Source organism: Podarcis cretensis (genome assembly GCF_951804945.1).
Source record: "Podarcis cretensis genome assembly, chromosome: 8".
In the NCBI taxonomy this organism is placed as follows: Eukaryota; Metazoa; Chordata; class Lepidosauria; order Squamata; family Lacertidae; genus Podarcis; species Podarcis cretensis.
The window spans coordinates 17,755,407-17,767,889 of record NC_137177.1 but is presented as its reverse complement, the minus strand read 5'-3'; the positions used below and the strand labels follow the sequence as shown (position 1 = coordinate 17,767,889).

Sequence of the window (12,483 nt, the reverse complement as noted above, 5' to 3'; positions counted from 1 at the left end):
CCTTGTGGTCCAGACCAGTGGTTGGAAAAACTATGGTAAACCTCTCCAGAGTCATGGAGGACTTGACAAATCTGCATGTACCTCCACTGAAGGAAAGTCCACTCTCTTCATTACTCTTAAACTCATAGACTTTTCAGCAGCTGTTACACCTGGAAAGTTCTTGAGCTTTTTTTTTTTTTTTTTTAGAAAACCACCGAAATTGTTGAGCTTCTTTTAGACAAACCCCAAAGTTGTTGTTGAGTTTTCTTTTACAAAAACATCCCCCCCCAAAAAAAAAAACCCCAACGCTTGATTTTTCTGTTGAATTGTCTAAGATCCAGGACAAAGCACCTTTCAGGAATTCCCTCCCCCCACCCCCAACCTCTGACATCAGTTACACCAGGAATGTCCAGGAAAATCCAGATATATGGCAGCCCTTGTTACCATTGGAAAGTATTTTATTCACAGTTAAAGGTAAAGGTAAAGGTACCCCTGCCCGTACGGGCCAGTCTTGACAGACTCTAGGGTTGTGCGCTCATCTCACTCTAGAGGCCAGCAGCCAGCGCTGTCCACAGACATTTCCAGGTCACGTGGCCAGCGTGACAAGCTGCATCTGGTGAGCCAGCGTAGCACACGGAACGCCGTTTACCTTCCCGTTATAAAGCAGTACCTATTTATCTACTTGCACCCGGGGGTGCTTTCGAACTGCTAGGTTGGCAGGCGCTGGGACCGAACGACGGGAGCGCACCCCGCCGTGGGGATTTGAACTGCCGACCATACGATCGGCAAGTCCTAGGCGCTGAGGTTTAACCCACAGCGCCACCCGCGTCCCTACGTTTATTCACAGTTACATATAGCAAATTTGATCAGTATTATAAACCATTCCTCTACATAGTCCTTCTACAGGCACATTACATGGTTTGATTCCCTAAGGCTCGGAGAATACTGGAGACGTACGTCTTCGTAATATGTACTTGGTTTAAAAAATACACAGGCAGGCCATGGGTGGAGACAAACAGTTTGTAGACAGTAGCATTCATTTATGTCTAGTACCGGTATTTCATGGGCTGATGAGATTTCACACTTGACTCCCGAGACAAATCGAAATGATCAAGATGTACGTATTAATTCTGAAGCAGAAATTCAAATCTTTTTGCAAAATTCATTGGGGAGCAAAATTCCCCCCACTGCTAATGCAAAAGAACAGCTTTCATACATAATGGAGGTCCCTTTCTTGGCACCTGAAAGCTGCTGCATGCAGACCATTACTCAGAATGTGAGGCCATTATTCAATCTTGTGTATGGAAACAGAGTCTCAAAACCCCCTTCTCCAATGTTGATAATCACCCCAAATTTGAATGGATGAGATTGACTCTCTATGCAATTTTGCAAGGGCGTCCATTCTGCAACGTCCTGTTCTTTCACACCTTAATCTGCCTTGCAGCTTTACTTCCTGTTTGATCAGAGAGTCAAACCATATGTGATCTTAACTTCATAGTTCTGCCCTTGAGGGCAAGTGTTTCCTCCTTAAGAAATATCTGAGAGGGGAAGACAGCAATCTAGATTAGCACTCTGGTGTGACACTACGTTCACAATTCAAAGTGTTGGTGTAGACCTTTAAAGCCCTAAACAGCCTCAGACCAGTATACCTGAAGGAGCATCTCCACCCCCATCGTTCTGCCCAGACACTGAGATCCAGCACTGAGGGCCTTCTGGCAATTCCCCCATTACGAGAAGCCAAGTTACAGGGAACCAGGCAGAGGGCCTTCTCGGTAGTGGCACCCGCCCTGTGGAACACCCTCCCATCAGATGTCAAAGAGATAAACAACTATCTGACATTTAGAAGACATCTGAAGGCAGCCCTGTTTAGGGAAGTTTTTAATGACTGATGTTTTAATGTATTTTTAATCTTTGTTGGAAGCCACCCAGAGTGGCTGGGGAAACCCAGACAGATGGGCGGGATATAAATCAATTATTATTATTATCATCATCATCAATCTAGAGCAGCCTTCCTCAATCTTGAGTTGTTGGACTATGATTCCCATCACCCGTAGCTAGCAGGACAAGTGGTTTTAGTCCAAGAACACCCAACAGTCTGTATCTGGGTGAGGGACAGGGATAAAGGGAGTGGTTATGTTGCTGTATGATATTCTATTGCTCTAGATTGGCGCACAGGTGCCGACTATGCAGGACCCTGGGTGCCCGGGCACATGAAATATTTAAATGAAGGGGCTTCCCCCCACCCTCCAATTCCACATGGTAAAAGAGAAAACAGTAAAAGAGAAAACATGTCTGCTCTCTTCAACAAACAGAGAGAAACTCCAAACTCCACCCATGTACATCCTGTACAGGTCATATGACACACACACTGAGCTCACATCCTGTGCTCAATAAGGAGAATGGACTGCCCCTTTGTTTCCATGGCAACAGTCACATACATCCTGTCTGGCTTTGCAGCCACAAGCAGCTGACTTGGCTGCTATAGCCTTTGCTTGCTGCTGCATTGCTGCTTTAGAATAACAGCGTGTGCATGCAATGGGGCGTGCATTTGTCATGTCGGCACGCCCCCTACGACGTGCACACAGGGCAATCCAAATTAACATATAACAAATACAAATATCCAAATTAGCACATAACATTTAAAAACAATTTGAAGCAACCCCCCACCCCACCCCAAATAAAACAACACCCACCCACCCAAGTATTTCAATGCAATTCCTCGCATTGGTTCACCCAATGCAAATTGCAGGGAATTTGCTTGAGGGCAGAATTATGCCATGTGGGTCACACGTGGTTTGGTTCTCAGTTCAATAAAAATGAAATGTGTTGTGGCTTTTGAGGTCTTGCAACCCACTGTAGACATGACTGCATGACCACCACCCCACTTCCAGTACTTGGAACTCACTAACAGCCTGTGCTCTCTCTGATCATTGCTCCATACTTTCCCTGCAGGAGGGAAGGGCCATAGCTCAGTGGCAGAGTTCCTGACTTGCATGTATTCAGTCCCCAGAATCTCCAGGTAGGGCTGCCTGGAACCCTACAGAGCCTCTGCCAGCCAGTGTAAACCACACTGGCCTGGACGAGCCAGAGATCTGGCATGGTATAAGGCACGTTCCTTTGTTCCTAAGAGTCTCCTGGGAACTGAGCACTCGGATGTCACAGCTACTGATTTCCCTGCCCCATTTGTTGCATCACTGTCCGGGTTGTGCAAAGTGAGGAACAAACTGTTGTGTACTTCAGTCTTTGTTGCAACCGAGCTTTCGCTGTCTCCCTCCTTGTATTGATATAACTCACTGGAGAGGAGACGGCCATTGAATACATCCCTGGCTAAGAACCAGCTTGTCCTGAAGGCATCTGGAATCTTCACATAGTGAGCCAAGGTATGTGCAGGACCTGTGGCCTGTCGTGGGCTTTCTTTTCAAACTTGAAGGCGGGAGGAAAGAGCTGTTGTTGCCCCCGTAATTCATTTCTGCTCCCCTGTGGCTCCTGATCAAGGAGGTGCGGAAGGCTTTTGCAGTCTTTCAAATACCTGAAAAACCTATTTTGCAACCACAGAGGGACCAGGATGGGAGGAATCAATATGCTTAAAGTGAGCAACTCTCTTAAAAGCTCTTTTTTAACTGCCTCTTTGTTGGCAGTTCAGCTCCATCGTGGGTTATTTCCCCAAAGGCCTGGCACACTGATACTTCATTATGTAGATCACAGATCCTGATCCTCATTGCCTGCTTGTGGGTTTCCCAGAGGCATCTCATCTCATCAGCAACTGAGGGACACTGTGTGCTTGACTTGGAAACCCATTTCATCGGTCCAGTTCAGTTCCTCTTAGAGTCTCATTTTCCCAACTGCAGGGGGTTGGACCAGAAGACTTGCGGGGGTCCCATTCACCTGTACAATTCTATGGTTCTGTGAAAACAAGGGTGCGTGGCAACATGCAGGATTAGATTTTCTTGCTTAACAGCTGCTAGACAGGAGGCTCTGGTCCTGTGTAGCACTGCATCACAAGTGGCTTTTTTGTGGGGAGGGAGCTGTTTATCAAGCAGCACCCACACCCCACAGAATTGGTGCCTCAACAATTGTTAAGCAGAGGCTTCGATCCTGTTGAGAAGGAAAGAGAGGTATCCTGAGAAGATACAGTAGGTCGCAGACTTTCCCACTCAGTTTTCCTGCCCTGTCTTCCTCTCCATCTTGCCTCGTGGCCTGCCCCCTGATTGTCACCCTGGGCATAGTTTTACTTTTTAAAAAAATAATATTTATTAAAAATTTAAAGATTACAAAAAAAGAAAAAGAATTAAACAAATCAATATAATACAATACAAAAACACTACATAAAACATTAAATTAACAAAACAAAACAAAAACAATTAAAAACACTTGCAATATTTTCAAGCTTATCTTTCATTCACTTGTTTCATTGACTTCCTCACACCTCCCTTTTTGTATTACACTTCAATTAACTGTTTCAGCAACTCCTTTCCATCTTCCTCTATTTTCTGTCCTGTAATTAATCTTAACATATTCTGACCTTGTTTTTTCCCTTTAACACATTAACAGTCTATCTGTACCTAGTTCCTTATAACATTTCTGCCAAAGCCATATAACTTCATTCCACCATTTTTCTAAAGCTCATTAATTTTACAATATTTCTGTAAATAATCTTTAATTTTTTTCCAATCTTCTTCCACCGACTCTTCTCCCTGGTCTTGGATTCTGCCAGTCATTTCCGCCAGTTCCATATAGTCAATCAACTTCATCTGCCATTCTTCCCGGGTGGGTAAATCTTGTGTCTTCCAATACTTTGCGATGAGTATTATTGCTGCTGTTGTTGCATACATAAAGAAAGTTCTGTCCTTCTTTGGCACCAATTGGCCGACCATGCCCAGGAGAAAGGCCTCTGGTTTCTTCAGAAAGGTATATTTAAATACCTTTTTCATTTCATTATAAATCATCTCCCAGAATGTCTTAATCCTTGGGCATGTCCACCAAAGGTGAAAAAATGTACCTTCAGTCTCATTACATTTCCAACATTTATTTTCGGGCAAATGGTAGATTTTTGCAAGCTTGACTGGTGTCATGTACCACCTGTAAATCATTTTCATTAAATTCTCTCTTAGGGCATTACATGCCGTAAATTTCATACCTGTGGTCCATAACTGTTCCCAGTCAGCCATCATTATGTTATGTCCAACATCTTGTGCCCATTTAATCATAGCAGATTTCACCGTTTCATCCTGAGCGTTCCATTTCAACAGCAAATTATACATTCTTGACAAATTCTTAGTTTTGGGATCTAACAATTCTGTTTCCAATTTTGATTTTTCCACCTGGAAGCCAACTTTTTTATCCAAATTATATGCCTCCATTATTTGGTAATAATGAAGCCAATCTTGCACTTTGTTTTTTAATTTTTCAAAACTCTGCAATTTTACCCTGGGCATAGTTTTAACTTTGGAAAGGTGGCGTGGAAATAAAATGGTTGATTTGTTGATTGGATTTCACCAGACTCTACCTCTCTTTTCAATAATTTCCAAGTGAAATTCTGCCCCGCTCTGCCCGCCCCCAGCCCCCGTTAATGTTTACCTGAAGGAGCATCTCCATCCCCAATCACTCAGCCCAAACACTGAGGTCCAGCTCTGAGGGCCTTCTGGGGGTTCCCTCATTGTGAGAAGTGAGGTTACAGGAAGCGGGCCTCCTCGGTGGTGGCACCCACCCTGTGGAACGCCCTCCCATCAGATGTCAAGGAAATAAACAACTAACCAGTCAGGTGGACAGCATGTATAATTGTTGATATTGTTAAAAAAACAGGGAATGGTCGCAAAACTGCACAAGGCATTTTTGGTTCTGCGCCAGCATTGGATGGCATCTGTGTCACCACAAACTTTTACTCAAGGACTCGTTTTGGACCAGCTCCTCTGGCTTTTCAGACGATGGGGGAAGCTGCCGTCTCAGCCCACAAAGGGGAAGTTGTGGTCTCTTCTGAGCTCAGTGTTGTCGCTGGTTTCACAACTTCCAGAATGTGTGATGCTCCAGGCATGGGGTGAAGGAGGGCCTCGGGGGAGCAAGACACAGTCAAGCTTGGCAGCCTAAAGAGAAAATCACATCAAGAAGCTGTTGCAGATGCAGATTGTGATATTGGAAGCGTATAGATAGTTCTGCTTGCATTGTGATTGCACATGAGTAGCCCAGGCATGGTGAGTCCTCACAGATGCTCAGCCTAGAGATTAAACCAGGTTATCACTGCCATCTCAAGAGTTATTCCTTAGGCCAGTTGTTAGAAGCTGCGGGATTGGAGAACGCTCTTGTTTTCAGTTCCTGTTTGCTAGTTCCCGCAGGCACCTAGTTGACCATTGTGAGAACAGAATGCTGGACTTGATGGAAAATGGCAGGCTCATTCCGCAGGCTCATCTTATGTTCTTATATGCGAATGTTCTGGCATTCCTCATCCAACATACCTCATTGAATTCAGGAGGACTTACTTATAAGCAGTAATTCTAAGAAGCAATTAGTATTGTTTCAGCGGTTTGCTTCATTACAGGGTGTGTGCCTTGCATTGTAGAAGTGGGATTGAATCTAGGCCTACAGTTCTCAGGCAAGTTCTCCTAACACGTTTTCCAACCACCACCACCCCCAAAGTGTACATCAGTCAAAATGGCATTAAAAATGTGTTTATTAAGAGAAAATTGCACTAAAATGCTCGAAAATTGTCATTCTTTAAATTGCTGCCAAAATGTGGAGAACCAAATTTAAGACCAGAAAAATAAGGGAGGAAAAATGCCAAATTTGGTATATCCTTCCATCCCTAGTCATGCCTAATTTGGAGCCATTAATTTCAATGGGTCTACTCTGAATAAAACTTAGTTGGATACAACTCTCAGTTGGCACATGCAAAATACAGTGGTGCCTCGTTTTTCAAGTGTCTCAGAAGCCGAACGTTTTGGTTTTCAAGCACCCAAAACCTGGAAGAAATTGCTTCAGTTTTCGAATGTGCCTCGGAAGTCGAACGGCTTCCACTATTTATTTATTTTTTCCAATTTTCTCCATTGACTTTGCAGACTGCCCTTTGTGCCTCGGTTGTAGAATGTTTCAGAAGTTAAATGTTCCTCTGGAATGGATTACGTTGGACAACCGAGGTACCACTGTACCAGATAGATAGATAGATAGATAGATAGATAGATAGATGAGAGAAGCCTAAGAAATAAATCAAAATCTAAGACCGGCCAATAAAGACTGAAGATGCTCAGTGATCACAGAATGCTGAATGTCTATTGCAGGGAGAGGGGAGCTGGAATAATAATAATAATAATAATAATAATAATAATAATAATAATTTATTTATACCCTGCCCATCTGGCTAGGTTTCCCCAGCCACTCTGGGCGGCTCCCAGTCAAGTATTTAAAACAATACAGCGTTACATATTAAAAATCTTCCCTGAACAGGGCTGCCTTAAGATGTCTTCTGAATGTCAGGTAGTTGTTTATCTCTTTGACATCTGATGGGAGGGTGTTCCACAGGGCGGGTGCCACTACCGAGAAGGCCCTCTGCCTGGTTCCCTGTAACTTGGCTTCTCGTAATGGGGGAATTGCCAGAAGGCCCTCAGTGCTGGATCTCAGTGTCTGGGCAGAACGATGGGGGTGGAGATGCTCCTTCAGGTATACTGGTCTGAGGCTGTTTAGGGCTTTAAAGGTCTACACCAACACTTTGAATTGTGAACGTAGTGTCACACCAGAGTGCTAATCTAGATTGCTGTCTTCCCCTCTCAGATATTTCTTAAGGAGGAAACACTTGCCCTCAAGGGCAGAACTATGAAGTTAAGATCACATATGGTTTGGCTCTCTGATCAAACAGGAAGTAAAGCTGCAAGGCAGATTAAGGTGTGAAAGAACAGGACGTTGCAGAATGGACGCCCTTGCAAAATTGCATAGAGAGTCAATCTCATCCATTCAAATTTGGGGTGATGATCCATTCAAATTTGGGTTGCCTTCAGATGTCTTCTAAAAGTCAGATAGTTGTTCATTTCCTTGACATCTGCTGGGAGGGCGTTCCACAGGGCGGGCGCCACTACTGAGAAGGCCCTCTGCCTGGTTCCCTGTAGCCTCACTTCTTGCAATGAGGGAACCGCCAGAAGGCCCACGGCGCTGGACCTCAGCATCCGTGCTGAACGCTGGGGGTAAAGACGCTCCTTCAGGTATACAGGACCGAGGCCGTTTAGGGCTTTAAAGGTCAGCACCAACACTTTGAATCGTGCTCAGAAACGTACTGGGAGGCAATGCAGGTCTCTCAGAACCAGTGTTATGTGGTCCCGGCGGCCGCTCCCAGTCACCAGTCTAGCTGCCGCATTCTGGATTAATTGCAGTTTCCGGGTCACCCTCAAAGATAGCCCCACGCAGCTGGAAGGAGAGGAATGGACTATCTTGAGAGAAGGAATGGCCGGCTGGCTGGAACACTGAACAAGGGCACTCCACACTACAACTATTCTTACAGGTCCCATTCATTCCCACTGATAGCATATTTAGGGGCTCTGCACTAACTGGTACCACAGCAATATGGCGGCCCCCCACAGGTATTAAGCCAGTATTTTTTTTAGCATATTGCCAATAATCCAAGGTGTGAGATTTAGAGCGGGGGGAAAGACACTAAATATGGCCTTTTTCCTTTCTGCAGACATCATGAACTCCTCAGCTGACCAGGTTGACACCACACCGGTGGAAGCCGCCATGCGCCACATCGCCATAGTAACCAACGTCATCATTCTGATCCTGGGCGTTAGCGGCAACGGGCTGGTGGTGTGGGCCGTAGCCAAGCGGGAGAAGCGCAAAACCTTCACCTCCACCTGCTACCTCAACCTGGCTGTGGCAGACCTTCTCTTCTCGGCCGGCCGTATCCCTGCCCTTGTGCAGGAGATCATGTACTCCAGCTGGCCCTTTGGCCTTGCCTTGTGCAAGCTCCATGCTTTCGCCCGCTACCTCACGGTCTTCACCAGCGTCTTCGTCCTCACCGTCATCAGCGTACACCGCTGCCTGTTGATCGCGAGGCCCGTCTGGGCCCGCAACCACCAGGGCCCTCGCTTTCAAGTCCTGGCATGCGCTGGGGCATGGATGCTAGCTCTCGCCTTCAGCATCCCTTATCTGGTGGTGCGCCATGTTGAAATAAAAAATGGATTGCCCTACTGTGTCTATCGGGGAGATCTCAAGAGAGCCACAGACCTGCCTCTGAGGCTGAGCAGGTTCTTTGGAGCGTTCCTGGTGCCTTTCATCATCATCGCTGTGGCCTACTTGGTTCTGATTTGCAAGCTCCGAGGACGGCGCTGGGAGGGCTCCCACCGCACCTTCGCTTTGGTGGCCACCATTGTGGTTCTCTTCTTCGTCTGCTGGCTCCCCCACCACATCTTCGTACTTCTCAGCACCGTGTCAGTAGAAAAGCACATGTGGGGGATTGGGCTCAAGCTGTCAAATGCTCTGGCGTACCTCCACAGTTGTGTCAACCCCGTACTGTATGGCTTTGTGGGGTATGTCCGAAACAGGGGCCTCCATCGGCGGGCTTCTTTCTTGGGGCTCTTCCGCAAAGCACTAACTGAAGAGGATGAGGTCTCCGCTGGGGCAGAAGCATCACAGAGCCTTAGTCAGAAGGTCTGAGAAGCAGTGAAATGTTGGGACATTCTCACAGGGAAGGCTTTGCCATGAGGTCCCCTGGCTATTTTACTTTCAGAAAAGATGGGAGGTTGCATTGCCTGTAACAAGAGATCTGGTGATCAGGAGAGCTGACATTGATTCTGTACCTGTGACTTCCTTGATACCCAGAGTTGGGTCTAGGCTTTAAATGTGCTCTCCAGAAAGATGACTTCTGTGGGCTTCTTGCCTCCACCTAAACACTGCCCATTTCCCTCTGCATCTGGACCTAATTTCAACCACTACCTAGAGCAGTAGGCAGACTAAGGCAGCTGCCTCCAGAAGCAGACTTTGGGTGTTATGAAAACTCTATTATTTAGCTTAATCATATTGTATTTTTCTGTCAGAGAGGGGTGAGATGGTTTTTGATTTTTTGCCTCTGGAGCCAAAACAACTTGACTAGCCTTGGAAACTTTGCACCTTGATTTAGAACTGAGGAGTGAGGAGCATCTGCCTTGGGCCACCAAGTGTCTTGGGCCTGCTCTGGTCCAGAAAATAATGGCAAAGATATTTGAAGATGGCTATCATATTTCCACCCAGTTTCATCCAGGCTAAACATACCCAGCTCCCTCAACCATTCCTCATAAGGCTTGGTTTCCAGACCCTTGATCATCTTGGTCACTCTCCTCTGCACACCTTCCAGCTCAAGCTTAAATTGTGGTGCCCAGACCTGGTCACAGGACTCCAGGTGTGGTCTGACCAAAGCAGAATAGAGTGGTGCTATTACTTCCCTTGATCTGGACACTATACTTGATGCAGCCTAGAAGAACATTAGCCTTTTTTCTTTTCTGCTGATGCATCATGCTGTTGACTCACATCAAGCTTGTGGTCTACTAAGACCCCTAGATCCTTTTCACATGTACTACTAGCAAGCCAGGTGCTCCCCATCTGCAACTGGTTATTTCTTTCTAAGTGCAGAACCTTACATTTGTATCTATTAAAATTTGTTTCATTACTTTTGGTCCAGTTCTCCAATCTGTTAAGGTCGTTTGGCACCCCAATTCTGTCTTCTGTAGCATTAGCTACTGCTTCCAGTTTGGTATCATCTGCAAATTGGTCACAGGGCTTCAGTAAATTTTGAAATTGGATTTGAATTAACTCTGGGCTTTAATAGGATGCATTTGGTGTGAATTTAATTTTGGCTTGTTTTCTATTTTGATATTTGCTACATTATGTTATATTGACTTCCATTCCGATCTGCTAATTGAGTTGTTTTCTGTTTTGCTGTCCTATGCTATGGCTTCCCTAGGGAAAGCAAAAACGCAGGATATAAGCAGCGAATAAAATGGAAGAGAAAGGACATTCTAGAAATTTCAGCTTAGTGTGAACACGTGCAAAATTGCCTTTGAAGAAGTTGTCTGTCCCCATCGCCGCCGCCACCTGGTTTCATTATCCCTCGGCCATCTGTACTCAGGGAGGTGTGTGTTACAGCTTTCTATCCTCTAAAGGACACTCTCCTATCCTTTCAGGACTACCTCATAAACAATACACAGTCTAGACAGTCTCTTTCCAAAGAACAGGTATATTATATTATCCATCAACCTAATTTGTCTTTCCTTTTTCTCTGTCTTTCTTAGAAGGTTCAATTATTGCACACATTGCACACATAAAGTTCCTACTCAACTATACTCTGTCTCAACTACATTCTGTCTCATGAGGCCATTCCATTCCTTTTGATAAGGCTTGATCCTGACCTGCATTTTCCTCCTGCCTAATCCCTGGGTCACTGCAGGGCCCATCATGGATGCAAAGATATATCTTTGGAAATGGCAAGGCAATGTGTTATCAAGAAATGCTTGCTCAAAGGCATTTGTGTGGCTATTCCCTCCCCCCCACAGGTGGAATAAATGAAGACAACGGACACAGAGTTTTAGGTTAATGGGCGAAAATGGCCACAACTTTATTGATTACAGGAAAGAAGGGTATTGGCTTTAGGCATTGGCCCTAACCGACTATCCGGTCTGACCGGGAAGGGTTAAACACCAACAGGGGGAGCCACCCGAGATGCATATCCCTAGGCGCTCCCCGAGGGGTTACCGCTCGGGGGCGCGCTTTAGGCCCTAGCCTCCGTAGGTTTCGGACGAGGCGTCGCCCCTCGGAGTCCTTTAACGAACTACCCTTCAAGCATTGGGGGAGGTGATGGCGTTCCTCCCCCCCAACCTCATCTGCATGATAATACCCCGGCCAATGCCTACCGCCAAAACCGAGGGAGTTGTGACGATTTGCTACGAGGTAGGCGAAAAAACCAAGTGGCTCACAAAACCAGCCAATTAGCCAAATGGAAAAACTCCTACCAGGCCCCTTGCGGCGACCAGCCGAAGCCCATAGCAAGGTCAGTGGCAAAACCTAAAGGGCGGGTGGGAGGGAAACTGCGTCGTCTCCAGGGAAGAAAGGGGGCGAGCCAGGGGCTGCCCTGACCTTAAGTGGCCCTAGGAAGGCCCGCCCCTGCCGCCAGCCAATTGGCTGGCGCCACAGGGTATGCTAATTGGGTGAATCCCTGTCTCCTGCGAGGCTGACGCCAGCCTCGCAGAGTGTGGGCGGGGTCGTGATCCCACAACCCCCCCTCCTCCTGAAGATCGGAAGGGGCATTCTGTTATCTCACCAAATCATCTGGGGCTGTACTCTGAAACATTGGCTGGAGGTTGAGAGTAGATTAAAAAAAAATAATCACAGAATTTTAGACTGGGAAGGGACCTTGGGTGGAGGAATCTACCCATTTCAGTTTCTCTCAGTTTCTCATTTCCCCTCCCCCCCAATCTTAAATTGAGATATTCACATTTCCACTTTATCTTGCAATTTTTTAAAACACAAGAATGCCCCTGTCAAGGTGGCCAATATTCA

The 12,483-nt window shown here is 46.1% G+C and overlaps 1 protein-coding gene across 3 annotated transcripts; it reads left to right on the top strand.

The window, feature by feature from the left end:
* The first annotated feature begins 3,169 nt into the window (after nucleotides 1-3,169).
* Nucleotides 3,170-11,235, top strand: LOC307221888 (chemerin-like receptor 1). 3 transcript variants are annotated; one of them, XM_079986608.1, is made up of 3 exons: nucleotides 3,170-3,359; nucleotides 8,639-9,603; nucleotides 10,892-11,235. In XM_079986608.1, exons 2-3 carry the CDS (start codon nucleotides 8,644-8,646, stop codon nucleotides 10,913-10,915), a joined length of 984 nt encoding a protein of 327 aa, XP_079842734.1. In that variant the 5' UTR covers nucleotides 3,170-3,359; nucleotides 8,639-8,643; the 3' UTR covers nucleotides 10,916-11,235. The 3 variants fall into 3 exon arrangements, 2 of the variants coding, with proteins under 2 accessions (XP_079842734.1, XP_079842735.1); XR_013841583.1 differs by lacking the exon at nucleotides 10,892-11,235 and adding an exon at nucleotides 10,150-10,597 and having other exon boundaries at nucleotides 3,172-3,359; nucleotides 8,639-10,111; XM_079986609.1 differs by lacking the exon at nucleotides 10,892-11,235 and having other exon boundaries at nucleotides 3,172-3,359; nucleotides 8,639-10,597.
* The last annotated feature ends 1,248 nt before the right edge of the window (nucleotides 11,236-12,483 follow it).